Source organism: Pongo pygmaeus, chromosome 20, assembly GCF_028885625.2.
Source record: "Pongo pygmaeus isolate AG05252 chromosome 20, NHGRI_mPonPyg2-v2.0_pri, whole genome shotgun sequence".
NCBI classification, from domain to species: domain Eukaryota; kingdom Metazoa; phylum Chordata; class Mammalia; order Primates; family Hominidae; genus Pongo; species Pongo pygmaeus.
In genome coordinates, this window is record NC_072393.2 from 16,620,486 (window position 1) to 16,644,729 (window position 24,244).

Consider the following 24,244-nt stretch of genomic DNA (forward strand, 5'->3'; position numbering starts at 1 on the left):
GAGGCAAGAAGGGGGAGGATACAGCCCCCGCTCTCCCTTCTAGAGCTCACTGCTGGGCAGACGAGCCAGGCAGCACAGACGTGCCATGAACAGGGATGTCCAGGGTGCAGTGCATGGGCCTACAGAGGAAGAACCAGCCTTCTCTGGCGGCCCGGGGGCCCATTAGGGAAAAAGGAATAGGAAGCGCCCAGCACACACTGACCCTGGGAGGCAGGGGCTGGCTCCTGTGGCAGAAGGGAACATCTGTGCCAGACATCTCACGTACATTGCCTTGGTGAGTTCATTCACAGGCCCCCATTACACAGGACAGAAATATGGAGGTTTCTCTAGAAAGGTTTATTTCATGGGCCAAGGCTTGTGATTCCAAAGCCAGGAAGGGCTGAAGCCAGAATTGGCCCTGGCTGCTTGCCATAGAGTCTGGCCGGGGGACCCTGGACCTCAGCAGAGTCATGATGAGGTCGGCTTTGGAGGAGCAGGGCCAGTGTGTCCTGCTTTCTGCTCCCGGAATGAGCCTCACTCCCTCCCTGCTCAAGGCAGCCGTTCACCCAGCCGCCGGGACAGGTGCCCTGTGCCACCTGCCATCCCTGTGATTCTCCATCTCAGTGAGTGCTCCCTGGGGCCTGGGAGTGCGTCTGGCTGCTGACTCCTGTGTTCCAGGTCTAGATTGGACCAGGAGCTTTGTAGCCCACCATGGGCCAAGTAAACGGTTGGGAGTGGGGATAGGGAAGGCTCTGAGGGTTGTGAGGGTTAAGGGGTCCCTCCATGAACCAGGATCTTCCAGGCAGCAGCCCCAGCCTCTGAATGCTCCTTAACTGTGGCCGCCATGCAGTGGTTGCCACATCCAAGAAGAACGCGTGCGTGTCGCTGGTCTTCTCCTTCCTCTATAAGGTGGTGCAGGTGAGTCTCGCTCGGAGGGGCCGTGGGCTTGGGTGGCAGTTGTCTTGGCTCTGCTTGTGGACCTCCCCATACCTGGCTACCCTACAGAGAGCTGTGGCATCCCCAGGGAGCGCTGGGGCTGGAAGCCCAGAAAGTGGGAAAGGGGAGCCCCAACCCCCCATGCCTGTGGAATTCTATAGCTCGCGTTGCTCCCCTACCCTGGGGAAGAAAGGAAAGTGAACAGGAAAAGGTAGGGCTCAGAGCAGGGGTGCCCTGACCCTGGAAGGGACAAGCAAGGGTCAGTGAGCTTTGGAAGGATGTGGGGTGACCAGCTGGATGGGGCTGCAGAGCTGAGCCCACCTCAGAATCTCCCAGGGGGCTCTCAAGGCACAGATGCCTGATGCCCACCTTGGCGAGAGCTGACACGCCAGTGAGACGCAGACAGCGGCCAGGGCGAAGGCCCTGGGACAGGTGTGTGTGTGGTGCGGCCAGGGAGGCTGGCGTGCATGTGGCAGAGTGTGAGGCTGAGGTCAACTGGGAAGAGGGTGGATTATACAGGAGTGTGGATTTCATTCCACTTCTGGTGAAAGGTAGTGGAGGGCTTTAAGCAGGAGACTGACAAGACGTGGTTTGATCTAAAGCAGCCTCTCTGGCTGCTGAGCAGAAGGAGGACTTGAGGCCAGTGAGGAGGCTGCTGCTGGCTTCCTGGAGAGGATGGGCCTGGCCAAGGTGGGCTGTGAGGCTCAAGAAAGTGGGGAACAGGACCCAGGAGGCCTGTGCTGGGCCTGGGAAAGCTTTCTTCCCTCACTGATGGCGCCTGTGCAGAATGTTGGGGAACAGGGGCAAGCCTGGGCGGTGAGGGCTTGGGGAAGGAGCCGAGGGTCACCTGGGAAGGCCCCACGTGCAGGCTGAGGGCTGCCTTCACTGGACCCGTGATGCTGTCACAGGCAGGGCTGGGCCTGGCTGTGCTGTCTGTGGTTTCCAAGCAGAGGCCGGGCGATCACAGTCCTGAAGTACGCAGGAGTCAGCAGATCAGAGAATGGGGGATGCGGGAAGGGGAAGGTCCTCACCCAAGGGTTGGGCTGTTCCTTTCTGTTTTAGTGACGCTCCTTCCTTCAGCATTTGTGCCTGCCAAAGTGCTTCTAACAGCCCCTCTTGTTTGGCGTCCCTTCCTTAACCTTCTGAGCTTTCCATTGAAATGGGGAAGATGCATCAAGCTTTCCATTGAAATGGGGAAGATGGCAGCTCATAAGGTCCTTGCCTGAGTCACTCCAGACTCAGAAAGGGATGACAGTTACAGTCGCTCAGGAGGGGCTGCCTGCCTGCGGGTGTCTGGGCAGGGAAGAGAATGGGAACGCGGAGCTTCTGAAGGCCTCAGGGGACATCTGCAGTGGCTCCAGCCTGTCCCCACCCCACAGCCAGCCACTGCTGTCCTCCTGCCCCATTACCTGGGTCCAGGGCCCTGTAGCACGCCACCGAGCCTGGGAAGTGGGCTGTTGGTAGGACTTAGCGGGCAAATGAATGTGTGCAAGTGTTCATTCATTCCTCATCCGTCCTCTCAACGATCTGCCTCCCATCCCTCCCTCCCTCCCCCACCGCCACAGGTGTTTTCCGAGTACTTCAAGGAGCTGGAGGAGGAGAGCATCCGGGACAACTTTGTCATCATCTACGAGCTGCTGGACGAGCTCATGGACTTCGGCTACCCCCAGACCACTGACAGCAAGATCCTGCAGGAGTGAGTGGGCGAGGGTGGGGCCTAGGGCCAGGCCTGGGCAGTGTCATGACATCGATGTCATCAGGTGTGGAAACAGAAGGGGCAAGTTTGTGTTCATGTTGTCCTCCACCCGCCTCCCACCTCCAGCCGTATTTGGGTTTTTACTAAGTTGCTCTTAGTGGTTTTAATTCGTTTCCTCCTCTACGCCCCCACATAACAGTGCCTTTCCTGCTCCTCATCTTTACTCTCCATCCGCACAGATGCCCTCAGTGCCTTGCTACTAAGGAGTCACCTCCTTTGTTTTTACTGTCATAAAATGCGACTGTGATCGAAATCTCCCCTCTTTGGAATCCTGCCCTTCAGATAATAAGCAATGTGAATTAAGTGCTTCTTGGGGGCCAGGCCCCAGCACTTCACATTCACTCGATTCACAGCCTCCCCATATACCGTCTCCCCTTTACAGGGGGCAAGCAAACAGACTCCCAGAGAAGCCTGTGTTCCTAACCGCTGCACCTGCTGCTCCCTCAGCGGGATGGGGTCACCAGGTTATGCTCCGAGGCGTCAGTTCCATCCGCGTGCTCAGCGGGGACAGGAAGCAGCTCACACCCACTTCTTCTTTTCCTTCCCAACATGGTCTTCTTGGCCACCCAAAATGAGCACTTTAGACTCTATAACTTGAGTGTATTGGCTTTTGGAAATTGTGAAGATTTTTCTGTATGAAGCAGCCCCAGGTGAAACCGCAGGCTGCCTTTTGTGGAGCTGCTGAAATCCAGGGGCTGTTTTCAAGTCAGTCAGAACCTGCCCAGCACCACCGCCGACCCTGCCGAAATGTCAGGGCCAGAAGCTGTGGCGTTGGTGCGGGTGCCACCTCCTTCACTCTGAGCATGTGGCCCCACAGGTACATCACTCAGGAAGGCCACAAGCTGGAAACAGGGGCCCCGCGGCCCCCAGCCACCGTCACCAACGCAGTGTCCTGGCGGTCCGAAGGCATCAAGTATCGGAAGAATGAGGTGTTCTTGGACGTCATCGAGTCTGTCAACCTCTTGGTAGGCCTCCTTTCTTTCCTTCTTCTGTAGGGTTTTATCTCCTCCACGATAGAAATACACACAGGATTTTAAAACTGGCAAAGCTCCGAGAGCCGTTCTGTGTGGTAACAGATAGCAGGATTCAGTTTGGGCCACTCATTGAAATGTGAGTTTGTCTCATCTGTTTTTTTGAGACGGAACCTTATTCTGTCCGCCCAGGCTAGAGTGCGGTGGCATGATCTCGGCTCACTGCAACCTCCACCTCCCAGGTTCAGGCAATTCTCCTGCCTCAGCCTCCCGTGTAGCCGGGATTATAGGCGCCCGCCACCACGCTTGGCTAAAGCTTGTTTTCTTTATTAGCATTTATGCTGACTGAGAATCCATACATGCACATTATTTTTAAAAATTAGAAGCAGGGTATGAGGTTAGAAAGTGAAGGGCTCTTACCAGTCACCACGTACAGAAAAAAAAAAAAAAAAGAAACTAAAGGGCTCCTATAATCAGAAAGATTAGGATTTATTCACCGTCACCCTCTCGGGCCTCATTCTGTAGATAGACAGAAACAAGTATATTGATTTTTCTATAAACCTGAGATCATAAGATGTGGTTCTCCTGCAGCTTGTTTTTTTGGTGGTTGTTGTTGTTGTTTGGGTTTTGATTTTGCGTTCAGTGTTACTGTTTTGTATATTTTTTTTCTTTTAGTTTTTTAATTATGGGGAAAGTTGATGTTTTGAAAATGAATTTTAGCGCTTGTACAGATTTGTGTACCCATCACCACACCCAGGACACAGAACCTCAAAACCTCCTCATGTTGCCCCTTTGTAGCTCCACACTCCCCTTTTCCCCATTTCCTGGCCACCATCGAACTGTTCTCCATCACTGGAGTCTTCATCATGTTGTGATTGTCACACGAGCAGCATCATATGTCACCGTAGCTGTCTTTCTGAAACTGTCGTATGAATGGCGTCATACAGTCATGAGCTCTCGAGTCTGGCTGCTTTAACTCATTCTAATTCTTTGCGATTCATCCAAATCCAATTGTTTTGTGTATCAAAAGTCTGTTCCCTTTTATATTTATTTATATTTATTTTCTGTTCTGAACCACAGAAGGACATTTGGGTGGTTTTCCAATCTTTGGCAATTGTCAATAGAGTTGCTAGAAACATGTCGTGTCCAGGTTTATGTGTGGACATAAGTTTTCATCTCTCTAGGGTAAATACCCAGGAGTGGGATGGCTGGGTCACACGGTAAGTGTATGTTTACCTTTATAAGAAACTGCCAAACCATTGCCGTTTTGCGTTCTCACCAGCAACAGATGAGGGTTGTGATGACCCCACATCCTTTGTCAGTAGTTTTATTTTTGTCATCCTAATAGGTATGTAGTAGTATCTCAGCATAGTTTTGTGTTTTGTTTTGTTTTGTTTTTTTTGAGACACAGTCTCGCTCTTGTCGCCCAGGCTGGAGTGCAATGGCATTATCTCCATTCACTGCAACTCTGCCTCCCAGGCTCAAGCGATTCTCCTGCCTCAGCCTCCCGAGTAGCTGGAATTACAGGCGCCTACCACCAGGCCTGGCTCATTTTTGTATTTTTACTAGAGACGGGGTTTCACCATGTTGGCCAGGCTGGTCTCGAACTCCTGACCTCGGATGATCCACCCGCCTCCGCCTCCCAAAGTGCTGGGATTACAGGTATGAGCTACCACGCCTGGCCTATTGCATTTTCTTAATGGCTAATAATGAGCATTGCTTTACATGTTTCTTTGTTATCTGTATATCCTCTTTGGAGAAATGTCTCTGTGCATCTTTTTAGCATTTTTAAATTGAGCTATTTTCATATAGTTGAGCCTTGACAGTTCTTTGTGTCCAGATAGAAGTCCTCTATCAGACAGGTGATTTGGAAGTATTTTCCCCCTGTCTGTAGCTTATCTTTTTATTCTCTTAGCAGTGTTTTTTTTTTTTTTTCGACAGAGTCTCACTATGTAGCCCAGGCTGTAGTACAAGTGGCATGATCTTGGCTCAGTGCAGCCTCCACCTCCTGGGTTCAAGTGCTTCTCCATCCTCAGCCTCCCGAGTAGCTGGGATTACAGACGCATGCCACCGTGCCTGGCTAATTTTTGTATTTTTAGTTGAGACAGGGTTTCACTATGTTGGCCAGGGTGGTATCGAACTCCTGACCTCAGGTGATCTGCTTGCCTCAGCCTCCCAAAGCGTTGGGATTACAGGCGTCAGCCACCATGCCCAGCCCCCAATACGATATTGAATAGGAAGTGGTGAGAGAGGGCATCTTTGTCTTGTGCCAGTTTTCAGGGGGAATGCTTCCAGCTTTTGCCCATTCAGTATGATGTTGGCTGTGGATTTGTCATAGATGGCTCTTATTATTTTAGGTATGTTCCTTCAAAACCTAGTTTGTTGGCTGGGCATGGTAGCTCACGCTCTACTAAAAACAGGAAAATTAGCCAGGCATGGTGATGCGTGCCTGTAATCCCAGCTACTCGGGTGGCTGAGGTGGGAGGATCACTTGGGCCCCAGAGGTGGAGGTTCCAGTGAGTCCAGATTGTGCCACTGCACTCCAGCCTGGGCAACAGAGCAAGACCCTGTCTCAAAAAAAAACAAAAAACAAAACAAAAAACCCTAGTTTGTTGAGAGTTTTTAACATGAAGAGATGCTGAATTTTATCAAAAGCCTTTTCTGCACCTATTGAGATGATCATGTAGTTTCTGTCTTTAGTTCTATTTATGTGATGAATCATGTTTATTGATTTGCATATATTGAACCAATCTTGCATCCCAGGGATAAAAGCCTTCTTGATTGTGGTGGATTCGCTTTTTGATGTACTGCTGGATTCAGTTTACTAGTATTTTGTTGAGGATTTCTGCATCAGTGTTCATCGAGGATATTGGCGTTAAGTTTTCTTTTTTTGTCGTATCTCTGCCGGGTTTTGGTATCAGGATGATGCTGGCCTCATAGAATGAGTAGCGGAGGAGTCCCTCCTCCTCAGTTTTTTTGGAATCATTTCAGTAGGAATGGTACCAGCTCTTCTTTGTACGTCTGATAGAATTCAGCTGTGAATCCGTCTGGTCCAGGCTTTTTTTGGTTGTTAGACTATTTATTACTGATTCAATTTTGGAGCTCATTATTGGTCTGTTCAGGGATTCAGTTTCTCCCTGGTTCCATCTTGGAAGGGTATATGTGTCCAGGAGAGTATCCATTTCTTCTAGATTTTCTAGTTAGTGTGCATAGAAGTGTTAATAAGGGTTATTTGTATTTCTGTGGGATCAATGGTAATATCCCCTTTGTCATTTCTAATTGTGTTTATTTGGGTTTTCTCTCTTTTCTTATTAGTCTAGCTAGCAGCCTATCTATCTTACTCATTCTTTTAAAACACCAGCTCCTGGCTTACTTGATGTTTTGAATGGTGTTTTTGTGTCTCAGTCTTCTAGAGTTCAGCTGTGATTTTGGTTATTTCTTGTCTTCTGCTAGCTTTGGAGTTGGAGGCTTTTGCTTCATGAGTTCTTTTAGTTGTGATATTAGGTTGTTAATTTGAGATCTTTCTAACTTTTTGATGTGGGCGTGTAGTGCTGTAAATTTCTCTTAACACTGCCTTAGCTGTGTCCCAGAGATTCTGGTCTGTTGTATCTTTGTTCTTATTCGTTTCAAAGAATTTCTTGACTTCTGCCTTAATTTCATTATTTACCCAAAAGTAATTCGGGAGCAGGTTGTTTAATTTCCATGTAATTTTGTGGGTTTGAGCGATTTTCTTAGTTTTGAATTCTATTTTTATTGATTTGTGGTCTGAGAGAGTGGCTGGTATGCTTTTGGTTCTTTTGCATTTGCTGAGGATTATTTTATGTCCAATTGTGTGGTTGTTTTTAGAGTATGTGCCATGTACAGATGAGATATATTCTCTCGTTTTTGGGTGGAGAGTTCTGTAGATATCTATAAAGTCCAGTTGATCCAGTGCTGAGTTAAGGTCCTGGATATCTTTGTTAATTTTCTGCCCCAGTGATCTGTCTAATACTGTCAGTGGGGCGTTGAAATCTCCCACCATTATTGTGTGGGAGTCTAAGTCTCTTCATAGGTCTCTAAGAACCTGCTTTAAGAATCTGGGTGCTCCTGTTGGCTGCATATTTATTTAGGATAGTTAGATCTTGTTGAATTGAATCCCTTACCATTATGCAATGCACTTCTTTGTCTTTTTTTGATCTTTGTTGGCTTAAAGTCTGTTTTGTCTGAAATTAAGATTGCAACTCTGCTTTTGTCTGTTTTCTGTTTGCTTGGTAGATTTTTCTCCATTTCTTCATTTTGAGTCTGTGGGTGTTATTGCATCTGAGATGGGTCTTTTTTTTTTTCTTTTGAGACAGAGTCTTGCTGTGTTGCCCAGGCTGGAGTGCAGTGGCGCAATCTCGGCTCACTGCAACCTCTGTCCCCCAGGTTCAAGCAATTCTCCTGCCTCAGCCTCCCGAATAGTTGGGATTACAGGCATGCGCCACCACACCTGGCTGTTTTCTGTTTTTAGTAGAGACGAGGTTTCACCATGTTGGCCAGGCTGGTCTCAAACTCCTGACCTCAAGAGATCCGCTCGCCTCGGCCTCCCAAAGTGCTGGGATATTACAGGCATGAGCTACTGCACCCAGCCAAGATGGGTGTCTTAAAGGGAGCATATCATTTGGTCTTACTTTTTTATCCAGCTCTTGCCACTCTATGCCTTTTAATTGGGGCATTTAGCCCATTTACATTCAAGGTTAGTATTGATATGTGTGTATTTGATCCTGTCATTGTGTTGTTAGCTGTTTATTATGCTGACTTGTTTGTGTGGTTGCTTTATAGTGTTACTGGTCTGTATACTTAAGTGTGTTTTTGTAGTGGCTAGTAATGGCCTTTTCTTTCCTTTTTTTTTTTGAGACGAAGTCTCACTGTGTAGCCCAGGCTGGAGTGCCATGGTGTGATCTTAGCTCACTGCAACCTCTGCCTCCCAGGTTCAAGTGATTCTCCTGCCTCAGCCTCCCGAGTAGCTGGGACTACAGGCGCGTGCCACCACGCCCGGCTAATTTTTTTTTGGTATTTTTAGTAGAGACAGAGTTTCACCATGTTAGCCAGGATGGTCTCGATCTCCTGACCTGACCTTGTGATCCACCTGCCTCAGCCTCCCAAAGTGCTGGGATTACAGGAGTGAGCCACTGCACCCGGCAATTTTTTTTTTTTTTTTTTTTTTTTTGAGATGGAGTCTTGCCCTGTCACCCGGGCTGGAGTGCAATGGCATGATCTCTGCTCACTGCAACCTCTGCCTCCCCAGCTCAAGCAGTTCTCCTGCCTTAGCCTCCCGAGTAGCTGGGATTACAGGTACCCACCACCATGACAGGCTAATTTTTGTATTTTTAGTAGATACGGAGTTACACCATGTTGGCCAGATTGACGTCGAACTCCACACCTCAGGTGATTCACCTGCCTCAGCCTCCCAAAGTGCTGGAATTATAGGCATGAGCCACCACACCCGGCCTTCTTTTCATATTTAGTACTTCTTTCAGGAGCTCTTGTAAAGCAGGTCTGCTGGTAAACAAATTCCCTCAGCATTTGCTTGTCTGAAAGGATCTTTTTTTTTTCTTCTTTTTTTTTGAGACAGGGTCTCATTCTGTTGCTCAGGCTGGAGTGCAGTGGCATGATCATGGCTCACTGCAGCCTCTACCTCCCTGGCACAAGCTATTCTCTGGCCTCAGCCTACCCATTAGCTGGGACTATAGGCAGGTACCACCACACCCGGCTAATTTATATACTTTTGGTAGAGATGGGGTTTTGCCATGTTTCCTAGGCTAGTCTCAAACTCCTGGATTCAGGCATTCCACCCACCTCAGCCCCCTAAAGTACTGGGATTATAGGTTGAGCCACCACACCCGACTTGAAAATGATCTCATTTCTCCTTTGCTTATGAAGCTTAGTTTGGCCAGATGTGAAATTCTGGATTGGAATTTCTTTAAAAATGCTTAATATATTGGCCAGGAGTGGTGGCTCACACCTGTAATCCCAGCACTTTGGGAGGCTGAGGCGGGGGCGGGGGCGGGGGCGGGGGGTGGGGGGGTAGGGGAGGGGATCACCTGAGGTCAGGAGTTCAAGACCAGCCTGGCCAATATGGTGAAACCCAGTCTCTACTAAAAATACAAAAATTAGCAGCATGTGGTGGTGCACACCTGTAGTCCCAGCTGCTTGGGAGGCTGAGGCAGGAGAATTGCTTGAACCTGGGAGGCGGAGGTTGCAGTGACCTGCTGAGATCCCACCACTGCACTCCAGCCTGGGCCACAGAACGAGACTCCATCTCAAAAAAAAAAAAAGGAAAAAAGTAATGTTTAATATCGGCCTCCAATCTCTTCTGGCTTGTAGGGTTTCTGCTGAGAGGCCCGCTGCTCGTCTGATGGACTTCTCTTTGTAGGTGACCTGCTATGTCTCTCTAGCTTTTTTCATTTTGACCCTGGACAATCTGATGATTATGTGTTTTGGGGATGATCTTGTGAAGTATTTTGCAGGGGTTCTCTGCACTCCCTGATTTTGAATATTGGCCTCTCTAGCTAGACTGGGGAAGTTCTCATGGATGGTATCCTGAAATATGTTTTCCAAGTTGCTTCCATTTTCCCCATCTCTTTCAGGGACACCAATGAGTTGTAGATTTGGTCTCTTTTAATCGCATATTTCTTGGAGGCTTTGTTCATTCCTTTTCATTATTTTTTCTCTATTCTTATCTGACTGTCTTATTTCAGAAAGCCAGTCTTCAAGCTCTGAGATTCTTTCCTCAGCTTGGTCTGTACTACTATTAATACTTGTGATTACATTATTAAATTCTTATACTGTGTTTTTCAGCTGTATCAGGTCAGTTACAATATTTTCTATCCTGGCTATTTTGTCGGCCAGCTCGTATATTGTTTTATTATGATTCTTAACCTCCTTAGATTGGGTTTCAGTGTTCTTAATCTCAGTGATCTTTGTTCCTATCCATATTCTGAAGTCTATTTCTGTCATTTCAGCCATCTCAGCCTAGTTAAGAACTCTTGCTTTGGGAGGCCGAGGTGGGCGGATCACGAGATCAGGAGATCGAGACCATCCTGGTGAACATGGTGAAACCCCGTCTCTACTAAAAATACAAAAAATTAGCCGGGTGTGGTGGCGGGCGCCTGTGGTCCCAGCTACTTGGGAGGCTGAGGCAGGAGAATGGCGTGAACCCGGGAGGCGGAGCTTGCAGTGATCCGAGATCACGCCACTGCACTCCAGCCTGGGTGACAGAGCGAGACTTCATCTCAAAAGAAAAAAAAAAAGAACTCTTGCTGGAGAACTACTGCAGTTTGGAGAGTTTGGAGGAAAGAAGACACTCTGGTTGTTTGAGTTGTCAAGAGTCCTTGCGCTGGTTCTTTCTCATTTTTGTGGGCTGATATTCCTTTAGTCTTTGAAGTTGCTGTCCTTTGAATGGGTTTCTTTTTCCTTTATCCTATTTGATGACCCTGGGGGTTTGATTGTATATAAGGTGGGTTCAGTTGGATGGCTTCATTATTGGAAGATTTTAGGGGACCAAGGCTCAGCTTAGGACTCCTGAACTGCATGCTCTAACTCTGGAGGACTGGTATCCAGCCCTGGCTTTGATCTCTGGCTCCTTCAGGTTAAGAACCTGCTCTGCTAGAGGGGCCAAGCTGCTCCCAGACAGCTGGTCACAACACTCCAATGGGTGGTGCCAGGCAAAGCACTTCATAGGGTAGTGGCAGCGGGATCTGTTCTTGTTTGCTTGTGCCAGTGGCAGCACAGTGGGGTGCACACTTATCGGCTGTGACAGGGTGCTAGTGGATGTCAGGAAGCCAGCCTCTGGGAGGGCATTTGTAGCAGCAGCAGTAGTGGCAATATGGCTGGGGTGGGGGCAGGGGCCACGCTGGCAACTGTGCACCTGTTCATTGGTGCCGATGGTGGGGTTAGCATGGGGGCGTTGGTGGGTGCAGGACTGTGTGTGCCCTTTGTGCATGTTCACACTGGCAGCGGTGGCTGCTCAGGGCTGGGGATAGGTCCCCTGTTTTCTCTGCCTGGTTTCCTGTGGGAGGCCCAGCATGGGTGGGGCACTGGGAGGGGTGGGGCTGGCGGGCTCTTATGCTGCCAACACTCTGACAACAATGGTGGTGGGAGAGGAGAATGGGGGGCTGGGGTGCACTTACGCTGGCAACAGTGGCACAGCAGGGTACACACACAGGCATGCTGTTGGGGAATGGTGGGCTAGGTCCACCCACGCACACACCACCAGCAAAACGATATTGAGGGTGGCTGTGGGCAAGAACCTGCAGGCAAAACCACACAGGGGAGGCTGCAGTGGGAGCAGAGCTCAGGTGGGCTAGTGTGTCCATGGGGCCGCTTTGCAGAAGTACTCCCCGTTCAGGTACAGTCTGCCAGTGCAGGAGCTCTGATGCTGCCCCCAGGAGGTACCTGGGGATTGCACTGCAAGCAGGCTTGGCCAGGCTGGGGCCGCAGGAGAGGCCAGCAGACTGAGGGTTGCTCAGGTCAGACCAGCCCCATCTGATGGGCAAGACTGCCCTGGAGAGTTCAGGTCTGACAGTTCCCCTAGGGCTAAAGTCTCCTATGAGAGCAAGTCAAGCCTAGGGGATGGGTGTCCTGGCTGTGCTCCACCACATATGCTTCTGCAGCAAACCCCCTGGCCTGGCTCAGGCTGGAGTTCTGCCCCGACTGAGGTAGGAGGCAGAACTCGACTTAGGAGGTGAGGCTTGGACACCAGACCAAATTGAGGACTAGCTAAAACAGGTCAGGGCAGAAGCGCCTCCCCATAAGACCCACCCCACAGTGTGCTATGTCAGTTTACCATTGCCATGGCAACACTTGGAAGTTACTGCCTTTTTTCATGGCAATGACCCAACAACCTAGAAGCTACCACCCACATTCTAGAAATTTCTTTATAAACTGCCCCTTAATTTGCATATTATTAAAAGTCAGTATAAATGTGACTGCAGAGCTGCCTCTGAGCTGCTGCTCTGGGCGCACTGCCCATGGGGTAGCCCCGCTCCACAGGGAGCAGTGCCTCTGCTGCTGTGCACATGGCTGCTTTGGTAAAAGCTCTGTTTATCACCACCAGAGTGGCCCTTGAGTTCTTTCCTGGGTGAAGCCAAGAACCCTCCCGGGCTGTCTCAGTTTTGGGGCTCGCCTGCCCTGCATCACTACCACTTCTTTAAGCAGCTTCCCCTGCCAACGCAGCTGGCCGTGGCGGTCGAGGGGTCCCTCCTACCGGGATTCCAGAGGCCATGGCAAGAGTGGGTTGCCCCTTGCTAGTTCAATTCACCCCCTCCACAGGAGTCACTGGGAGCCAGGAACGATTCCTGGTGCACAGCAGCCCTGTGCAGGGTTCCCAGCCTCCTCCTCTGTCTTCCCTCCAGCCTCTGTGTCTTCCCTCCGTTCACTCTCAGGGCCTTCCCACTGAAGATCTAGGAGTCTAGGAGCACACCTGTCCACACAGTGTCCCTGTCTCTTAGTGGGAGATGTTTCTCCTGGCTGCGTCTAGTTGGCCATCTTGGAGCAGGAGCAAAATCTAGGTAGTCTTTAAACAGCTTCAAATTAGGGTTCCCACGAACCCCTCTTTGGGTAAGCGAGGTATAGAGGGAAGGGACCCAGAGCTTCCTTGCCCTGTCTGGGCACACCACCCTCCAGGAACCTCCACATGTTCAGCTCTCTGGAAGCTCCTTTTATCTCTTTTGCTTTACGTCTTCCCTTACTGAGACTTCCAGCACAAGGTTGAATATGAGTGGTGAGAGCGGACATTCTTGCTTTGTTCCTGATCTTAGAGGGAGACCATTAAGTCTTTTGCCACCATCTAGGATGTTAGCTGTAGGTTTATTGCAGGTGTTCTTTTTCACCTTGAGGAAGTTCCCTTTTATTGCTAGTTTGCTAACAGTTTTTTTTTTTTTTTTAATCATGCGTGGGTGTTGTATTTTCTTCAGTTATTTTTCTGCATCAATTGATGTAATCACATGAGTTTTCTTCTTTTGGTTGTTAATGTGGTGTATTCCACTGACCGCTTTCTGATTATTGAACCAGTGTCACATTCCTGGAATAAAATCCCATTGGTCATGGTGTATTACAGGTTGAGTATCCCTTATACAAATGCTTGGGAGCAGAAGTGTTTTGGATTTCAGATTTCTTTGGATTTTGGAATATTTGCATATGCATCATGAGATATCTTGGGGCTGGGACCCAGGTCCAAACGTGAAATTCATTTATGGTTTTTTTTTTTTTTTCGAGATGGAATTTCACTCTTGTTGCCCAGGCTGGAGTGCAGTGGCACAATCTCAGCTCACTGCAACCTCTGCCTCCCGGGTTCAAGCGATTCTCCTGCCTCAGTCTCCCAAGTAGCTGGGATTACAGGCACCTGCCACCACGCCTGGCTAATTTTTGTATTTTTAGTAGAGACGGGGTTTCACCATGTTGGCCAGGCTGGTCTCGAACTCCTGACCTCAGGTGATCCACCTACCTCAGCCTTCCAAAGTGCTGGGGGAATTCAGGCGTGAGCCACTGCACCCGGCCTCATTTATGTTTTATATACACCTTATGCACATAGCCTGAAGGTAATTTTACTTTTCCCTTGGAGATGCTGAATAAACTGCATTGTGCACCTGCATTTTGACTGCAACCTGTCACATGAAGTTGGGTATGGAATCTTCTACTTTTGACATCATTTCAGGGCTCAAAAAGTTTTAGATTTTGGAGCATTTTGGATTTGGGATTTTTGAATTAGGAATGCTTAACCTGTATTCTTTTTATGTATTGCTGGATTTCCTTTGCTGGTATTTTGTTGGAGATTTTTGAATCTACACTCATAAGAGATACTGGCTTGTAATTTTCTCTTTTTTGTAATGTTTTTGTCTGGTTTTGGTATCAAGGTAATGGAGGAAGTGTTTTTTCCTCTTCTGTTTTCTGGAAGACATTTTATAGAATCCATGTTAATTCTTTAAACATTTGTTAGAATTCACCACTGAAACTATCCGAGCCTGGAGATTTATTTTACAAAATGCTTTTAACCATTAATTTCAAAAAAAAGTGTTTTCTTGAGACAGGGTTTCGCTCTGTTGCCCAGGCTGGAGGGCAGTAGCATGAACACAGCTCACTACACTTTGACTCAAGTGATCATCTTGCTCAAGTGATCATCCCGCCTCAGCCTCCCGAGTAGCTGGGACTACAGCCGTGTGCCACCATGCCCGGCTAGTTTTTGGGGTTTTTTGTTTTTTGTTTTTTGTTTTGAGACAGAGTCTCGCTCTATCACCCAGGCTGGAGTGCAGTGGCGTGATTACAGCTCACCGCAACCTCTGCCTCCCAGGTTCAAGTGATTCTCCAGCCTTAGCCTCCCATGTAATTGAGATTACAGGCATGTACCACCACGCCTGGGTAATTTTTGTATTTTTAGTAGAGACAGGATTTCACCTTGTTGGCTGGGCTGGTCACAAATTCCTGACCTCAAGTGATCCGCTCACCCCACCCTCCCAAAATGCTGGGATTACAGGCATGAGCCACTGCGCCCAGCCCTAAAAAGGTTTTTTTTTAAAGCCATTCTTGTAGAAGAGGTCTACTGGCTACATATTCCCTTGGCTTTCCTTTAAGAATGTCTCTATATTTTACCTTTATCCCTGAAGGCTATTCTCACCGGATATGGACTTCTGAATTGACGGTTTTTGTTTAGCACTTTAATATGTTATACCACCTCCTTCTGGCATCCATCATTTCTGGTGAGAAATCCACAGTCCCCCAAATCTTTATTCCCCTATAGGTGATGTGTTATTGTCCTCTGGCTGCTTTCCAGATTTTTCTTTGCCTTTAGTTTCAGCAGTTAGATGAGGTGTGCATATCTTTGTGTTTCTACTGTTTGGGATTTGTTCAGCTTCTTGGATCTGTAAGTTTATGTCTTTCATCAAATTGGGAAGTTATCAATCATTGTTTCCTAAAATACGGTTTTTTGTTTTTTCATTTTGTTTTGTTTTTTTGAGATAGAGTTTCATTCTTGTTGCCCAGTCTGGAGTGCAATGGCACAATCTCAGCTCACTGCAACCTCTGCCTCCCAGGTTCAAGCTGTTATAAGTAAAATGTTTATTCAGAAACACAATGCTCGTTCCTCGGTACCACAAGGAAAAATCAGCATTCAAACAAAAAGTTTTCTCAGCAAGGCAAATTTACTTTCTGCAGAAAGGGTGCTCCTCGCAGATGGAACAATGGTGAGAGCACACCCAAACAAAGGAGGAAAGCCATTTTTATCACTTGTGCAGCTTGTCCCTGCTGCTGTGTCCTATCTCCATTGGCTGGAGCCAGACCTCACAATCTAAGCTAAACCTGACTGGGTAATAACTTAAAACTTTCCTAAATAGGTAAAGGCAAGGGAGAACAAAGGAAAAAGAGGAAGTTGACTCATTCCCTTATATCTAACATCCCTTACATCTAAAACAAATATCTTGGTTAAAGTACAAGGACATAGAATGTACTCATTCCCTTATATCTAACATCTCTTACGTCAAAAACAAATACAAGGACACAGAATGTACTCATTCCCTTATATCTAACATCCCTTTATGTTTAAAACAAATATTTCAGTTAAAGTACAAGGACATAGAATGTACATTATTTCTAACACTTATGATTTATTCTTTAGTAAGAAGGGAAACTTTGAAGAGGAACTTTTTTACTTTCTACAAAGCAATTCTCCTGTCTCAGCCTCCCAAGTAGCTGGGATTACAGGCATTCGCCACCACACCTGGCTAATTTTGTGTTTTTAATAGAGACAGGGTTTCTCCATGTTGATCAGGCTGGTCTCAAGCTCCCAACCTCAGGTGATCCACCTGCCTCAGCCTCCCAAAGTGCTGGGATTACAGGCATGAGCCACCCACTGCACCCAGCCCTCAGACATGTTTTTGTCATTTTACTCTTCCTTCAGGACTCCAGTGACATGAAAGACCTTTGGTTATTATATCATGTGTCCCTGAGGCTGCTTATTTTATTCTGTCTTTTCTTCTCTCTGTTAGAATGGATAATTTACATTGATCTGCCTTTAAGTTCACAGGTCCTTGGCCCTTTCCTATTTATCTCCATTCTGTTATTATTATTATTTTTTTTTTTTTGGAGATAGGGTCTCACTCTGTCATCCAGGCTGGAGAGCCATGGAGCAAGCATGGCTCACTGTAGCCCCAACCTCCTGGGCTCAAGCGATCCTTCTGCTTCAGCCTCCTGAGTAGCTGGGACTACAGGTGTGCGCCACCAAGCCTGGCTAATTTTTTTTAAAAAATTTTGTAGAGATGAGGGTCTCGCTGTGTTGCCCTGGCTGATCTAGAACTCCTGGGGCAAGTGATCTTCCCACCTCAGCATCCCAAAGTGCTGGGATTACAGGCATGAGCCACTGTACCTGGCCTCCATTCTGCTATTAAGTCCATTGAGCAAGTTGTTTATTTCAGTTACTATATTTTTTAAATTTCTCCATTTGATTCTTCTTTTTTTTTTTTTTTTTTTTTTTTTTTTGAGACAGGGTCTTACTCTGTTGCCCAGGCTGGAGCATAGCGGTGCAGTTATAGCTCACTGCAGCCTCAACCTCCTGTGTTCAAGTGATCTTCCCATCTGAGTGTGCTGAGTAGCTGAGACCACAGGCATACACCACCGTGCCTGGCTAATTTTTTTTTATTTTATATTTTGTAGAGACCAGGACTTGCTGTGTTGCCCAGGCTAGTCTCGAACTCCTGGTTGATTCTTCTTTATCATCTGTTTCTTTGCTGTGACTTTCTATTTTAACATTTGTTGCAAGCATTTGTAATTTTAAAAATAGCTGTTTAAAGTCTTCATCAGATAATCCCAACATCTGTGAAGTGTTGACAGCGGTTGATTGGGTTTTCCAGGCAAGTTGACATTTTCGTGGTTGTTTGTACGCTGAGTAATTTTGGATTGCATCCTGGACTTTTTGAGCATTATGTGGTGATACTCTAGGTCTTATTTAAGCTATATGGGAAATACTGATATTTTTGTTTTAGCCAACAGCCAATCTTACTTTCAGGCCACAAGTTCCAATCCCCAACCTGTAGGCCATGAACATCACGTCAGTTTTTAAAGCCCCTGTGCCATTTCCTGGTCAGATCTCCTGGGTGTGCACTGCCCAGTGGTCAGTCTGGGACCTGAGTGGTTAGTACAGTTCTCAAAATCTTTGGTAAGTCAAAGTATGGTATATGCACAGGATTCACAGATGCTCTATTCTAGAGAGTTCTGGAGACATAAACCACTTCATGGGGTGACTTTCCTGAGCTTCTGGCTCTGTGCTGTCTACCCGGTACTTTTCTGATTCCCTGCGGTTTATTCTGTTGTACACGTCGGCCATTGGGCCCACTTCCCAGCCCACATGGAGAGAGGACAGAGAGAGAAAAGGACAACAGTTGCCCCACCTCCTCGGAACAGTAGCTGAAACCACAGGGCCTGGGGCATGAGCAACAGGGGAGATGGGGGGCTTCTGTGTTTTCCGGGAGAGTCAGGAGTTCCTCTTCTGGCCCCAGAGCCAGGCCTGGAAGCTCCGCTGAGCTTTCGTGTGCTCTGTGGTGCACACTTCTGCTTCCAGATTGCTGCTGCACTTTCTCATGGGGGGCGGTGGGGACACTGTGCATTCGTGTCCCGGCAGTCTTCCGGCAGCTGCCAAGCCTCCTGCCCAGGTTTCAGAGCTGTAGTCAGTGGCAGGGGAAGGGGCGCCAGCCGACCTGCCTCGCCAGCCACTTGCTTTCTTTTGTGTTCACGCTGGCCTCATCCCTGTGGTGTGGGTGGACTGTATGGGCTCAGCCAATCCAGTCACGCAGGTCACTCGGGTGCCCGTTTCTGACGGCCACTGGCAGTGCAGCATTGAGCACGCTTGCTCAGCCCCAGATGTGTGCACTGGGGTGTCTCCGTGACCTGGGCCGGGATTTCCAGAGGGCTGAGGCTGCAGACATGGAATTGCCAAGGAGAGTGCTGCCCAGAAAGACTCTCCCGTGCGCTCTGTGCAGACCTCTTCACTTTCTTACTTTCTGGGATGGGACAGTGGCCTCGCTAACCACATTCCCCTCTCCCCTGGGGTCCCTTGTCTGATTGTTTATTGAGCCGAAAGCAGGGTCCATCTGGGTGCCCTGGGGTGCAAAGGCAAGTCCCAGGGGGCAGCTTAGAGAGAGTTGAGCAGGAAAGCGCTGGGGCTGCGGGGGTCCCTGCCACAGTGCGCTGCTGCGTGTGGCTCTGCCCAGAAGGATCCCACTCCTCCAAACAGCTCAGCACAAGGGCAGCTGTCAGAATGCCACCTTCCTAAGTGGCTTGCAGAGCTGGTGGCTGGGTCAACAAATTTGCCTCCAGATGCAATCATCTGAGTGCAGCCTCGTACTTACACAGCCGGGCCCTGAGCAAGCATTCCTTCAGCACCCGCCCTGGGAAGGGCACCAGCTCTGCATGGCTAGTCACACCTCTGCTGAGAAGGTTCTCATTGCTGCCCGCAGGGCCGAGATCAGCCTCGTGGGCTGGGCGGCTTTTCAGCTCCACTCCCTGGGCCTGCTCTCGCAGCATTCACGACCTCATGTGTTCAGTTACAGCTGGCTGCCAGGGACAGTCCCAACTCCCAGAGGGGGAGGCAGCACCCAAGGGGAATTAGGGGCCGTCACAGTGGAGCGGAGGGCCCTCCGAGAAAGAGGCAGGCGAAATCCCAATGCTCGGGCTCCTGGAGCCCCAGCCAGTGAGGGTCCCGAGCTCCTGAGCCTCCGCGTGCCCACTGAGCACCTCCTGCCACACACGCTGTTTCTGGTGCTGGACATGGCAGTGCGCAGCCCCACGTGGCTTCCCCCAGCAGGGAGAGAGAGAGAGACAAGCAGGCAGACGCAGGGAAGCTGTTGTGCACCATGGGATCAGGGAGCTGCTTGCAAGATGAGGACAGGACAGCACGAGGAGGTGAGGCTGGGGAAGGTGACAGAACGGGAGCCCTTGGGGCCATGTCCGGTTCCCTGCCCCTCCCAGGGCTGTCATTTGCTTGGCACCTCAGTTTTTCCGATTCCCTCAGAGGCGGCAAGCTGGTGAGGGGCTTTTGTTTGTCTACCCAGTGCTTTTTGGACATCACGCATAAGACTGCACAGACTCTCCTGCCACTCTGCAGACAGGAAATGCAGGCCCTGCACATGTTAGCCTGGCTGGAGCCAGCATCTGGGCCCAGGTGTCCAAGTTGGTGGCCTTTGGCCCACTTGCTGGTGTGGGCATGGCCTCGTGCAGCGTGGCAGTGTGCAGTGGTGGCCAGGGCTGCAGCCCCAGCGATTTTTCTGCCTGTCATTCTGTGCCCTCAGCACGGGGCCTCCGATCTGTGCCTGTTTCCTCACCTCTAAAATGGATGCAAGAAGAGATGCTGCAGCATCTTGGCTCACGCAGGACAGTCTAGGGGGTGCAGGACCATCGCCCCAGTGTGGATTTTCAATTGCACTTTCAGATGCATCTCGGCATGCGCAGTGGGTTACAGCCCCTCAGGTCATCTCCCCACAGTCCCTGCCCCAGAGGTTGTCGAGGTGTGTGTGGAGCAATGCCTAGCGCAGTGGAAATGCTGTCAGTGTCAGCCACTGTGACTGGATTTAAGTTGATTATTTTGGATCAAGTGTTATCACACTTCACGGTGGCCCTGGGAAGTAAGAAGGGGTCAGGACTCGGGAAGCACCATCTCTCATAAGCCCTGGAGGGTGAGGGGCCAGTGGCCTCCCTGGGAGGCCAAGAAGAGAAACAGCTTTCAAGAAAAGCAAGTCTGGCCTGGTTCAAGAAACCCCAGCCCAGCCCATCGGGTGAGCAGGGACCATAGGGTCCTGGCCTGGGTCCAGCCAAGCTCATGGACTCTCAAGGCTGACTCAGCATGGGGACCAGCTGCCGGGCCGGCCCAGAGCATTCAGGGGGCTCCTGGGAGGAAGGGACTGGTGCCTGATAGAGAACCCTCAGAGGGGGCTCCAGGCATGCATCATCAGGCCCCAGTGTGGCCTGAGGCCTAGAGGGCAGGACCCACAGTGGCCACCTCATGTCCACAGGGCCTTGGCATGAAGGCTGGAGGGGTGAGCCTGGGGACCCTCAGCCAGGCGTGGGTTGGTGTGGGTTAGGGGTAGACCTTAGCCACAGCTGGGACTCCCCCAGCTCAGGGGATGCCCAGGAGAGGGATGGACTTGGAGGTGAGAAGGGCGTTGAGAGTGGGATGGCCAGAGGGTCACATGATGTGGTAGGAGGCAGTGGCTGGTGAGTTGGGGACCTCCCCTCATGCCCACACCGCCACCCCCAGGTCAGCGCCAATGGCAACGTCCTACGCAGCGAGATCGTGGGCTCCATCAAGATGCGAGTCTTCCTCTCGGGCATGCCCGAGCTGCGCCTGGGCCTCAATGACAAGGTCCTCTTTGACAACACGGGCCGTGAGTACCCTTGCCAAGGGCCCTGCCCGTGAGGATGGCTTCACCAGGCACACACATTACAGCCCAGGGCAGGGTTGGGCCAGGCGGAGGAACGAGCTGGTTTCAAGCACTTGGTTTAGCAGCACTTCACACTGCTTGAGACAGCTGTGTAGAGTATTCATCCATCCCTGGACATAGAAGGCGCAGGGGAGTGAAAATCCTCCAGTCCAGCTGGGAGGCCCCCGTCACCCGGCCTCACACGCCAGGTCCTGCACCCTGCCCTGCTCTGCCTGGGGCACTGGGGCTTAGGCTGAGGCCTTGCTCTCTCCCTCCCAGGCCAGGTTTCTCCCCTCACCTTGGGCCCTAGGTGTGGGCCGTGTGAAGGCCACGCATGGTGATTCTCGCTCCTGCCGCCTGGCCTCTAACACTTCCCACAGCAGGGTAGGGGCAGAGGGGCCCAGGGCCTGGTTTTGTGAACTGTGCCTCCCACCTCTCAGCTGTCACAGGCCACTGGAAGAGGGTGCAGTGGCTGGGCATGCCCCTGTTCCTGGCCCGGTGAGGGCTTCTCGGGCATCAGCCTATCAGGGCAGCTCCCCGCCCGGGGCTGGGCAGGTCCCCACCCACATAGCCCTCAGTGAGGTGGGAAACCAAGGTAGGACCCAGGACCCCGTGGATGCCAGGGCCTGAGCCCTTGGGGAGCCCCGAGCCATCCCCCAGCCAAGTCCACTGATCAATCATTCAGTGAATGTGTCCTGAGCAGGTCCCCTAGCTGGGCCCTGGGATGGCCGCTGGGGACTCAGCATGAACCAGACCCACCAGCCCTGCCCCTGGGGACCCCAGGGGTGTGAGGAGTGATGGGGCAGTTGTCTTGGGACCCAGCTCCCTTGGTGTTTGTGGCCCAGGCTGCTCTTAGTGCGTGGACTGGGGGCCTTGCTCTGCCGGGGTGGGTCACAGGTGGTAGGAGTACTGCTGAGGCAGTGACCCTGAGGGCCCAGGTCTGTCCTACCCTTACCCCCGACCCCAGGTGGCAAAAGCAAATCTGTGGAGCTGGAGGATGTGAAGTTCCACCAGTGTGTGCGGCTATCACGCTTCGAGAACGACCGCACCATCTCCTTCATCCCGCCTGATGGCGAGTTCGAGCTCATGTCCTACCGTCTCAACACCCACGTGAGTGCACCACCCTGGGCTGGGCTGTCGGCGGTCTCCTCCTCCCCTTCACCTCCAGGAGGTGAATCCCAGGCGGGCGCCAGGGCCAGCCCCACCCCACGCTCCGTGAGCTGCCTGGCTCTACAGAGATGGAGTCTGAGGACCTGTGACTCCGAGCTTTCTGAGGGGCACAGACCCCTTTGGCCGCCACCACCCCTTTCCCAGGCAGCCCCCAGAGCAGGCCCTGGTCATGTTTTCTGCATTTGCACCGAGGCCTCCCCGGTAGCTCCCGGCTGCATCGGCCTGTCTGCCCTGGCCCTCCCTGACACTGGCTGTGCGCTCCCTGCAGGGCTCTGGGCCCACACCTGGGCAGATGGTCCCTTGCCCTGGGCCTTGGTTTCCCTTCTGAAATGGGCCTTTGTCAAACAAGGCCAGGTGTGAGCACCCTCTTTGCCCTCCTCGGCAGGTCAAGCCTTTGATATGGATTGAGTCGGTGATCGAGAAGCACTCCCACAGCCGCATCGAGTACATGATCAAGGTGCGTGGGCCGAGGCCACCCACTGAGGGCCTTCTGGTGTCTCTGGCCCATACCAGGAGCCTAACCGAGGGCTGGGGTTGCCGTAGGGCTGCCATCCGTGCACCCTCACTGTGGCCTCAGATGCAGGAGTGGCCTGACACTGAGGGGACACCGCCTGGGGCCTGCTCCTAGATGGTTCCACTTGTGGGGAGGGGCCTGTAGCCAGGCATCCAGGACACTCCCAGAGGTGTTGCCCCCAGGTGGAGCACCTCTGCCCCTCAGTGACCCTGTCCAGCGCAGCCTGGCCCTGGGACACAGACATTGTCCTAGGAGGGCAGGGCAGAGGGAGGGATGAGGAGCCTTGGAAGCTGAGCAGACAGGAGGACGAAGATGAAACTCCTGAAATTAGGTCTTGGGCAGGAGTGGGGGTGGGTAGTGCCTGGAGAAGTGGGGCCAGGGGCGGGGCTAGGGAGGATCCCCCAGGCCAGGCTGAGGGGCATGTGGCCTGGAGAGGCTGGGCCAGCTCACCTTGGCCTCCATAACCCTGGGCCGCATTGGCCTGGCCTGCAGGCCAAAAGCCAGTTCAAGCGGCGGTCAACAGCCAACAACGTGGAGATCCACATTCCCGTGCCCAATGATGCCGACTCACCCAAGTTCAAGACGACGGTGGGGAGCGTCAAGTGGGTCCCCGAGAACAGCGAGATCGTGTGGTCCATCAAGTCCTTCCCGGTGAGCACGCCATCCAGACATCCACGTGCCCCCCGCACCTGTCTCTGCAAGGCAGCCTGGTGCCGCAGGACCCCCTGCACCTCAAGATGGGGTGACAGTGGCCACTGTGTCCCCCACACCTGGGGCTTCTGAAAGGGTGGACGGAGAGCCGAGGACTGGAGTGGGAGGAGGCAGAGGCTGACTCGGCCCCTGGGCCCCTTTCTGCCTTCCTCTTGTTTGTGAACCAGCCTCTGTCTTCACCTCAGGGCAGTGCTCTCTCCCTCCCTCTCTGTGATGCCCCTGAGTACTGATGTGAGATGGGGTTCCTGTCCATGCAGGCCCTGAAAGAGCCCCGTCCACACTGGCAGGTCCAGGGCCCTTTCCGTGCAGGCTCAGCCTTGCCTGCCATCGAGGGGCACAGCTGCCTGTAGGCCGGAGCAGCACAGCCTCCAGAGCCTCGCACCAGCACAGCCTCCAGAGCCCCGCACCAGCCGCCCATGTCCTGGGCCAGTTCTGCACCGGCGTGGCTTCCCCGGCACCGTGTTAAGGATTCTGAGGAGCTGAGTCTGGGCTTGCTGGGTGTACGCAGTGCAGAGAGAGGCTAGGCCCAGGCATGGCTCTGGAGCTGAGCCGGGTGGCACTGACCTGCTCCACCAGGCGGGCTCAGGGCAGGCGCTGCTTTCCATGTTCTCCCCTCTCTCTCCGTCTGCATCCCAGGGGGACTTGGGGACAGCCCCAGCTGAGTTAAGCTGGAAATGCTGCAATTCAAGTGCCTTGAATTTCATGATGGGGTACTTTCCCTCCCAGCCTCAGTCTAATCACATGACATAAAATGTGGAAAGTAGAGGAAGGAGAGAGAAAAGCCCGT

The 24,244-nt window shown here is 51.3% G+C and overlaps 1 protein-coding gene across 1 annotated transcript in view; it reads left to right on the top strand.

The window, feature by feature from the left end:
- The window catches only part of AP1M1 (adaptor related protein complex 1 subunit mu 1), a 37,916-nt gene that overhangs the window by 8,088 nt on the left and 5,584 nt on the right, over positions 1-24,244 (top strand). The window contains exons 3-9 of the mRNA XM_054465867.2: positions 830-897; positions 2,481-2,611; positions 3,489-3,636; positions 20,900-21,026; positions 22,030-22,172; positions 22,618-22,689; positions 23,239-23,397. Coding sequence (XP_054321842.1) covers positions 830-897; positions 2,481-2,611; positions 3,489-3,636; positions 20,900-21,026; positions 22,030-22,172; positions 22,618-22,689; positions 23,239-23,397 — 848 coding nt within the window. The remainder of the gene's footprint in view (positions 1-829; positions 898-2,480; positions 2,612-3,488; positions 3,637-20,899; positions 21,027-22,029; positions 22,173-22,617; positions 22,690-23,238; positions 23,398-24,244) is intronic.